At 39.0% G+C, this 10720-nt stretch overlaps 1 protein-coding gene across 2 annotated transcripts in view; it reads right to left on the bottom strand.

The window, feature by feature from the left end:
- Positions 1–4118: 4118 nt before the first annotated feature.
- TNFSF15 (TNF superfamily member 15) overlaps positions 4119–10720 on the bottom strand; it is a 31313-nt gene continuing 24711 nt past the window's right edge. For both annotated transcript variants that reach the window (XM_020990620.2, XM_020990621.2), the window contains one exon: positions 4119–9689. In XM_020990620.2, coding sequence (XP_020846279.1) covers positions 9235–9689 — 455 coding nt within the window. In that variant the 3' untranslated portion in view covers positions 4119–9234. The remainder of the gene's footprint in view (positions 9690–10720) is intronic.

Below are 10720 nucleotides of genomic sequence, written 5' to 3'. Positions count from 1 at the left end.
TATCTAGACCCATAATTCTGGCTTTTTGACCAATGTGTACATACATACAGGATTGATTAGTATTAGCACTCATTAGCAGGCTTATTAGCTATGGAGATGAAAATCGGAGGGGCAGCTAGGTGACACAGTGGGTAGAGTACAAGCCTGGAGTCAGGAGGACCTGAGTTCAAATCCAGCCTCAGGCACATAACACTTGCTAGCTGGGTGACTCTGGGCAAGTCACTTAACCCCAATTGCCTCACCCCCCCCAAAAAAAAAAAGAATGGGATGAAAATCTGGATAGCCTAACTCTCTGTACTAAGTGTAATATAAATGTACAATTGAGGCTTTTACTGTATGTTATACAACCTTTCCACATGAATATATGTTATATGGTATGCAAGTGTGAGGAAAAGAATGAATGAATGGAAAAAACACTTATTAAGTGTGTATGATGTGCCAAAGTGCTGGGAGTAGAGGGAGGTGGTGAGGAGAAGGGAGAAGGATACAAATACAAAAATAACCAACCAACCAAAACACAGGACAGTCCCTGCCCTTAAAAAACTTCCCTTCTAATAGGGGAATGCAACACATATGTGAGAGTGTTGGCAAGGGAAGGGTGTTTTGGTCTGAGAGGTCAAAGGAATGGTGAGCAAAGTTGTAAGATAGTTGATTGACTTGTCTTTTTCAGGAATGGTATTGATTTTTATTGGATAATTATTCTCAGAATATCTCAGGTTAGAAGCTGGGGGTGAGGTATATGGAGGTGGTATGTCAGGAAGATAGCCAGAGAGTATCATGGTGGATCTGGGACCTTCTAATCATGATCTTTCATCAATCAGAAGTACATATCCTTGGAGTGGGATTGGAGAAGTGCCAAAGAGGCCCCACAATATACCAGTGAATAGACTGGATAAATCTGAGATTTCATGGACAATGGGAGTAGTCCAACAAGATTGTCATATGTTGGAAAGTACCAGAGAAAATGTCACAGAGAAGGATGGAAAAACCCTGATTTGTTAACTCCCAGGCTGCAGTAGGAGAATTTTCCTGAGAGGTGGAGAGCTAAGGCAGTGTGCAGACATGGGGATGTGCCAAACAAAACACTGAAGTGGCCACTAAATAGAGTAGATGCTAGGAAACTGGTTGACTGATGAACTGGCAGATGACTGGTATTGAATTCTGAAATCACTTCCTTTGATCTCAGGAATTCAAAGCAAGAAGTAGGAATTTTTAGATGACAAAATGAATCATGAGGATTTCCCTTGTGTCCTTAGCTCATAAAAGATGTACTCTGGGATATTACATGTCCCAGTATTAGCTAACTTTAAAAAAATCCTAAGCCATATGGTATGATTGTGCTGGAATCCTCTGGCCATTTTAAACAAATCTCATGCTTTTCTAAACTTGATTTCCTTTCCTTAATTCTGGAGGGAAGGATTGGTGGGGGATTGGCACTATGAGTAGTTGGGTGGGACTGGGGATGATGGTAGAGGAAGGCAGAAAATGGAAATCTGCATAGGATTTCTTGATGGTTTTCTGCATTAAGAAGGAAACACTGTTCATTTACATAGGAAAGATGGTGTGGTGTGGTGGAAAGGATGCTGGATTTGGAATTAAAAATTTAAATTCAAGTCTTCACTTGGACACTAGTTGTATAACAAATGACTTAGGGCTTGAAGCATCCTTAGAGACCATCTTTGAGCCTCAATTTTGCATTATCTCAAAATTGGAAGGTACCTTGGAGTGCATAGTTCAACATCTTGTTAAGTATAGTAGGTAGTTAATACAGTATTTTTTTTTTTAGTTTTGATATCTCCACCACCTAGTACAATGCCTTTCAGTTAGTTGGAATGGGATTAATGTTTATTAAGATCTGACAAGTTTTTACTTTTTGCTTTGCCTTGAAGAGTTATAGCAATGAGAAACCCATTATGTCCCAAGGCAGCTTATTCTACGTTTGGACAGTTATAATTGTTTTTAGGAAGTTTTTCCTCACCTCAAACCAAAGTCTTTTGGCAACTTCCACCAAGTTCTGTCCTGTCCTCTGGGGCCAAGAAAAAAAATGAATTTAGACCCTCTTCCATAGTTCTTCACACACTTGAAGATGGCTATCATGTTTCCCCTAAGTATTCTCTTCACTAGGCTAAACATCCCTAGGTCCTTCAGACATCATTCTGGTTACCTTCCCCTCTGTTCCTCCATGCTCACACTAGAACTTCATGGATCATTCAATCTCAGATTTGGAAGAAATGTCAAAACTCAATGATCTTCCTCAAAACCACCCAATAAATTACCATGACAACCTAACTTTCATTCCTTTTCAGGTTCTCTTTAAATTTTATTTTCTACTATGAACTTAATGGGCAGCTAGGTGGCACAGTAAATAGAATGCTGGGCGTGGAGCCAGGAAGACCCATCTTTCTGAGTTTGAATCTGGCCTCAGACACTTACTAGCTATGTGACTATGGGCAAGTCGCTTAACCCTGTTTACCTCAGTTTCCTCATCTGTAAAATGAGCTGGAGAAGGAAATGGGAAACCACTCCAATATCTTTGCCAAGAAAACCCCAGTGGGGTCATGAAGAGGTGGACACAGCTGAAATGACTAAACAATGATGAGCTTAATAAACATCAACAAACATGAACATTCCAATGTACATAATGAGAAAAGAGACTGAACTTCTGTTATATGTAGTTTTTTAAAGTGCATATTACATTTAAAATGATAGCAAAAAACCACCCCAAAACAAAACACCTTCCCTGCTTGTGTTTGACCCTTCTGAACTTCCTTCTGCTATCATCTGTGTATTTTAAAAAATGTTTCATTGATGTTCTTTCCTTCTTTTTTTGGCATCACCTACTGGGATCTAAGGAAGGAATTTCAAAGTTCAGCCCCAAATGCTGGTTGTCTACCAGTCGTTCAGTAATCCAGGACTGACATAGTCCCTACTCTATGCTAGGGCCTAGAGCCCCGTTTCAGCTTGGTGTTTCTGTTCAGTCTTTCAGTTGTGGTTGATTTTACATAACCCCATAGACTCTGTCCATGGTTTTCTTGGCATTTCAGCTCATTACCACCCTCTAATTCCCTTTCTTTCCCAGGAGAAGCTGCCTCTTTTAACCAATAAACTTAGTTGAGTAAAACAAATCTACACGTTAGCTATGTCTGCAAATGTATGTTTCTCTAGTCCATTACTTCTCTGCCAAGAGGTTGTTAGCATGCTTAATTATTAGTCTTCTGAAGTCATGGCTGGTCCCTTCTTTGGTCAGATTTTCCAAAATCTTCCTAAGCTGTACTCATTTACAGTATTTCAGTCATCATGTAAATTACTCTCCTGGTTACTTCACTTCTGCTCACTTCACTGTGCCAATTTATATAAGTATTTCCAAGTTTCTCTAATACTGATCCTGTCTTATAGTGCAATATATTGTATTGTATTGTATTATATTATATAACATAATATATCCGTTATATCCATATACCACAATTTGTTCAGCCATCCCCACCTTGATGAACACCCAAGTTGTTTCTTCAGTACAACAAAAAGTGCTCTTATAAATATTTTTGTACATGTGGGCCCCTTTCCCCTTTGTCCTTGACCTTATTGGGGGTATATTCTTAGTAGTGGTATCACGGGATCAAAGAGCATGCACAGTTTAGTGACTTTGTGGGGATAGTTCCAAGTTGCTTTCCAGATTGGTTGAACTACTTCATAGGTTTGTCAAGAGTGTATGAGTGTGCCTGCCATCTCACAGTCTTGTGAAAAATTACTTTTTTCCCCCTCTTTTATCATCTTTGTCAATCTGATAGATGTGGGATGGCGTCTTGGAGTTGTTTTAATTTGCATTTCTCAAATTATTAATGATTTGGAGTAATTTTTACATGGTGGCTGAAAGCTTGTGTCTGTTCGTTTGAAAACTGACTTTATATTCTTTGATATACTATCCCCTGGTAAAAGTGGAAAGTAGAGATGATTAGCGGCTAATTCCTAATTATTATTTCTTATCAGGGTCATTAGTCTAATTCTCTCCTTTGCTTTGTCTGGGTTGATGTAGCTTTTGGTGTCATATAATTAATCTATCTTGAGATTCAATATCTCCATTGCTAATAGGTTCTCTCATTGCATTAAAACTCCACAGATCCACAGACAGAAGAAAGCATTTATTAAACAGGAAATAGTTCATGGGTTTCAATGCCATTTAAAAAACTCATTATCTATTAAACACAATATTACATTTATTTTAATTAGCATTAGTACAGTAGTGCATGAAGATATGGAAACAATATCAGTGAGGTACAGGTCCATCAATATATAAAATGCATTTTACATTGGGTATGTGACGTTTTAACATAAAACATAAAACCAATGAAAATACATGGATTTTATTATCAACTATCTGATCTCATGTACCACCTTAACCTTTATATGTTTTGTGACAAAAAATAGCAATAGCTATATTTGTAGTTACTTTAATCAGTTGCAAAGGTAGAGTGGGAAAATGACTGATGTTGGCCAAATCACTTTTGCTCTCATCCTCTGTTTCCCTATCTGTAGGTGGGCTTATGTCAGACTAAGATGGTCTCAGAGGCTCTTTCCAAATCCACTCATTTTGTGTTCTGAGGCTCCTCTCTAGCTCTAATATTCTATATCACAGAATTCTGTGAGTCTACTTCTCAAGGTCTCTCCTAGCTCTGACATTCTAGGAATCTGAGTAGAGAGGAGATTTAGATAGTTGGATTACACTGTGTTTTGAATCCTTGGGGTTGAAAATGTGTAGAATAATGTCTAGGTATCCATAGATGAGGATTTGTTTGTTTGTTTGTTTGTTTTATCTCTATCCTCAGAACCAGCAAAGTGAATTCCCTGTAAACCCAAGTAGTAACTAAAATCAGGGTAGGCAGCCTGGAGTAGTGAACAGAGACAGCCTTGTAGTTAGGAAGGCCAAGGCTCGAGTCCTGCTTCTGACCTACACTGGTTGTGTGACCATTAGTAAGTTATTTAGGCTCTATTCACCTGACAACTTTCCAATGTTAGAAGGTATGTATGAGTTGCTGATCTTTTCAGTTTTTTTTTTTTGAGGCAATTGGGATTAAGGGACTCACCTTACCCAGGGTCACACAGCTAGTAAATGTCTGAGGCTGGATTTGAACTCAGGTCCTCCTGACTCCAGGGTTAGTGCTCTATCCACTGTACCACCTAGCTGCCCCTGAGTTACTGATCTCTTTTGGTGGAAGGAATTTCCTTTACCTGTAGTTACCAACACATACAAAATCACAGGTCTAAACCAAAACATCTGCTGTTTAAGTTTCTAAATACACTTTGATGTGTGTGTGTGTGTATATACACACACACATACACACACACACACACATACACACACGGATGTATGGGACCATACTTGTATACATTTGCATGAATATATCTATATAGTTATATGTATCTATAGGGATGTATAGAGAGTTCTATTCATTAGTAGCAGAGTCAAATTAATTTCCTAAATCTGTGCCTTGAGTATATCCCTTAGATTTAATCTCTTTTCCTACAATTTATTCTTATAAGTACATTTTTTTTGGGGGCAGGTTAATTGCTGACGTAGATGTCACATGTTCCCAACAACTAGAAGTCTTTCTCTCCTCATCTCTGCCTCCCGGCTTCCCTGGCTTCCTTCAAGTCTCAGATAAAGTCTCACCTTCTACAAGAAGTCAGTGTCACTCCTCCTTAATCTCAGTGCCTTCTCTCTGAGATTATCTCCAGTTTCTTCGTATATATCTTGTTTTCGTGGTGTTGTTTTCACTTTGACTCACCCAGTAAACTGTGAGCACCTGAAGAACAGATGATTTTTGCCTTTCTTTTTATTTCTAGCACTTAGCACAGCACTCGGCGCATAGTAGATAAATGCTTGCTTATTTGAGTAGAAAAAAAAATCAACTTCTGGTCACCTGTGAAATGTCCTCCATGCCACACTAAAACAGTAGAGCACTTACCATTATGTGTACATACACCACAGACACATTTATGCACTGACAAATGGATCTTGAATAGTTATATGAAATGGCTGTTAAATACCTGAGCTAAGCTAGATGCCAAATTCCATCTTTCTATGAAAGACGGAAGGGGAAGGCTGACAAATAACTTAAACTTATAAATGAGACAAAAATAAATTAATTGTAGGGGTTTCACAGAGCCTCATTTCCTGATGTGTAGTAGGGAAGTCCTATTATTGTAAACATCCATGTCCAGACAAGATTTCTTTGCTTAGCCTGATCCATTCAGTGAAACCTGACATAGAAGAGCAAATGTATACAAGGGCTCTTGCTTTGCAGTCCTCTTTTGTGATTTCCCCTTAAGATTTTGGGAAGATTTTCCCATTTTAAGGAAATCTCCTTAGGCAACCTTCCATATCACTTCAATCAAGAGAGAGCAAGAAACACTGTAGGAGAATCAGGGGCTCATGGGATTTAGAGTTAGAAGAAACCATTGAAGTCACTTAGTAAGGAATTCTTAACCTTATTTTGTGTTATGGACTTCTTTGGCAGTCTGGTGAAGAGTATGGACTTCTCAGAATTATGTTTTTAAATAATTGAAAGAAATGCTAAATTTCAGTTAGAGGCATTGTTTTTCACATCTAAGTTCATGTATCGCTTGAAACCTTAGGTCTGTGGGTCCAAGTGAAGAACACCTGATCTAATCTATCTGCATTATTTTATAAAGGCAGGTCAACAGAGGGGATAATGTTTATAATGCAAGAAGGACATTTAACTTACCAGCTTCACAAACAGGAGTGTAAATTCACATTTTTGTCTTCAACCATATCTCTTTGGTTGGTATTTGTCCTGCCAACCCCTCCCCCAGCTCAGTTCAGCAAATTTCTTCTGTTGGGACTCATCCATGAGAGATGGCATACCAAAGGCAACAGAATGCTATGGTCAGGATGGGAACTGAGATGATGGGAAGTGAAAAGGCAAGCATTTCCCCACTCCTGGCTCTGTGGTATAGTGGAAGGTATGTTACCTCTGGACCTGGAGGATCTGGGTTCAAATCCTTGCCCTGCCATTTACTATCTGAGTCACCTCAAATGAGACATTTTAACCACTTTTCATTTTGGTTTTCCTAACTGTGAGATGAAGGTGTTTGACTATATGACCTCTAAAATTCTCTCTAGCTCTAAATTCTTCAATTCTTTTATCTTTCCTTCAAGGGATATTCTTTCATTATCAAGGGGTTCCTAATCATAATATGAAGCCTTGTTAAAGATTATAAATCCTTCCCCCCACAACACTTTGTCCTCTGTTACAATGATGATAAAATAAATATGAACAGATTTAAACAAAGAAATAAATAACCCAAATCCAGCCCCAACTTAGACTTAGCTTCCATTTTGACTTTCTTCAGGTTTGGTGACTGACCATGCATTTTCTAAGTTGATTTTCTTCTATGAACTTCCAGGTAACAAAGGCTAAATATACCTGGCTGGAGTGGGAACAAGGTGGGCACTGGTATTTCTGCAGTGAGCTTTCTGAAGATTTTTAATGTTCCCACCATCTTTGAGTGAGGTAAGAAGTCGCCAACTTGAATAACAGGTCTAGATGTCATTTCTTTAGTTCTTGGAACCGGTGGAAGATGTGGATTTAGTGAATTGATGTTTTTGGCATTGAAGGCCAGATTACTTTTCTGCCATAGCAAGTGCCCTTTCCTGCACTCAGAAGGGGTTTCTTTGTATGGTGCTTGCTTTTTGTTGCCCATGTCCACCTCTTGATTCACTCATTGTCATGTGCATGCATGTCATGATGAGAAAACACAACTCTGGGTGCATTCCACATCTGGCATGAGAAAAATCCCTGTTTGGCAGAGTTCCTCATGAATGTTTTCTTGCTTTTTCACTTTCAAGGAGATCTCAAAGTTCAATTGTGAAAACATTGTGATTGCTAAAGGTCATCCAACCCAAACCTTGAGAAAATGCATGGCGATTCACAAAGTTGAGCTGAAAGAAATAACTCAAATTACTTAATGACAAATCTATACAGCGGAACATCAAGGAAACCCATTTTCTTGAAGATTAGGGGCTCATAGAATTTAGGACTAAAGGGATCCTGGGATCTTAAACCATAGAGCTACAACTAAAAAGGACCTTATGGGCCAATGTCTTCATTTTACAGATAAGGAAACAGGCACAGAGAGGTTAAGTGCCTTGCTTGGGGTCACACAGTAAGTATCTGAAGTGGGATATGAACCTGGATCTCCCTGACTTGAAACCAAGTGTTTTATTCTATATGTCAAGCATCTTAGTCCAACCCCCTTACTTTACCAATGAGGAATCAGAGATTGATAGAGGGGACAGAGAGGGCACACATCAAACCATCCCTCTTAATGAATTTTCCTCTTGCTCTTCTGTTCAGTGGGCAGCTAGATGGTGGCGTGGAAAATAGAGTACTGGGTCAAGAGTCAGGAAGATCTGAGTTCAAATCTGTCATGTAACACTTCCTAGCTATTCGATGCTGGGCAAATCACTTAACCTCTGTTTGCCTTTTTCCTCAACTGTAAAATGGGAATAATAATTATAGTACATTCCCCTAGGATTGTTGTGAGGATCTAATGAGATTATATTTATATTATGCCTGGAATACAGAGGAGCTATTTAAGTGCTTATTTCCTTCCCTAGTACCTACTTTTCCCCTCAGGGGCTATTCAAGTAGTAATCTTTCTGCTTTTCTATCAGCTGACTGTGTGACTTTGAGTGAGTCATTTCCCTTCTTCAGACCTCAGTTTCCCCACGTAAAACATCAAGGGGTTAGAATAGATAATTTATAAAACGGCCCCTTCTAGTTCTGATCTGTATTCTAGCATTTTGTTATCTAAGCTTCCTTCTAGCTTGGACATTCTGCATTTTAAGTTTCCTTCTGGCTAAAGAATTCTGTGTTCTGAAGTTTCTTCAAATCCTGACATTCTGTGTTTTAAGGTTACTTCTAACTCAGCATTCTATGCCCCACGATCTCTTCTACTTCTGAGGTTCTGTGTTCCATGACACTTTCTCTTGCTATCTTGCTTAGAATTCTCATCTTTTAGGCATATTATAAAGTGCTTTCCTAGCTCAAAACTTCCCACCTAAACTACAGACAGTGGAATTTCTCTCCCCTTCTCCCCCCTCCCCCTTCATGAAGTATTCTGGGTTTAAGTACAAACAAATGATTAAAATTAGGAATTGGAAATATTCAATGAAAACAGAATATTCTTTCACAGCGACAACTTCCTTAGTCCTTATAACAGGAAAGCCCCAAAGAATGTTTTGTCTTCTTTGGTATAATCCACAAGAGAAATGTCACTGACATTCACCATCAGCTTATCCCCCTCCTGCATAGGAAAGACAGCCCCCAGGTAAATTGGAATAAACCACGTGCTGCCTATCTCACAGATTGACTTGGTCCCTGTTAAAAGCTGTGTTGGCTCCGGGTATCTGTCAGTAACTCTGGTGATGATCTGGGTTACGTAATTGGGCTTGGTGGACCGATTCTTTTGGTTGATTTTACCGCACTCTGGCGTGCTGCCTCGGAAAGTAACTTGTGAATAAACAAAGTAGTCTCCCGACTCTGGGATCACCAGGAAGTTGTTGGTGTAATTCATTTGGTTTTTGATGAAGGCAGAGCCAAGTTTATGTTCCCACTGGAGCGCCGGCCATGAATCTTTCATGGGAGTCATAGACTTCTGTCGAACAGCTAGAGAGAAACCAAAATAAGGTCACTTTACTCACATGGGATCAACAGACCCCTGTAAAATAAATGACAGGTCATTAAGGACAAAGCCTTCCTTTCAATGAACCTTTACTCTTTTTTTTTTTCATTTTTTAGTGGCATCTTTTGATTTTATGCTGCCTTAATTTTCAAATATATTCCTCCCCCTCCCACATCCAGGGACCCATCCTTTGAAAGAAAGAATAAAAAAGAAAGAAGGTGAAAAGAGCAGTTAAACAAATCCACATGGGGCTCTGCCCTTAGAGTCAAGAGGACCTGAGTTCAAATTCAGTCTCAGACACATAACAGTCACTAGCTGTGTGACTCTGGGCAAGTCACTTGACCCCAATTGCCTCACCAAAAACAAAACAAACACACAAAAAAACCAAATCCAACCAACACATCTACTATGTCTGAAAGTATAGGAAATATTTTATACCCAGAATCCCCCAAAACTACAAAGAAAAGAGGGAAGTACATCTCACCTCTTCTATAGCACCAACATCGTTCAGCTTTCAGAAAACTACACTCATCACCATTTTCATCAGATATGCTAGGTGGCACCGTAGATAGAGCTTTGGATCTGAAGGCAGGAAAACCTGAGTTCAAATCTAGACTTGAGCACTTACTAGCTGTGTGACACTGCCTTGGGCAAGACACTTAACTTTTGTTTCTTTCAGTTTCCTCGACTATAAAGTGGGGACAATAATAGCAACTACCTCCCAGGGTTGTTGTGAGGATCAAATGAAATCATGTTTGTAAAGTACTTAGCACAGTACCTAGAAATACAGTTGTCCCTTCCATATCATAACTTTCCCTATTGTGATCTCAGTATATCGCAGGTCAGCATAAGAAATTAAATGGGAAATTTTGGGGAGTTTTGCGGAAGCCGGAAACAACACATGAAGGCCCACACATATCACAGAAAAAAATTTAGAAATTCAGAAATGCATAAAATATGTGTATAGTATTGTATAATATCAACCCCAGTTTTATAGTAAGGCACTGTAAATATT

The sequence above is a fragment of the Phascolarctos cinereus genome, unplaced genomic scaffold (assembly GCF_003287225.1).
Source record: "Phascolarctos cinereus isolate Bilbo 61053 unplaced genomic scaffold, phaCin_HiC Scaffold_2;HRSCAF=192, whole genome shotgun sequence".
NCBI lineage: Eukaryota > Metazoa > Chordata > Mammalia > Diprotodontia > Phascolarctidae > Phascolarctos > Phascolarctos cinereus.
Note: the sequence above shows the minus strand (reverse complement) of the source record. Positions and strands in the feature narration are given on the sequence as shown.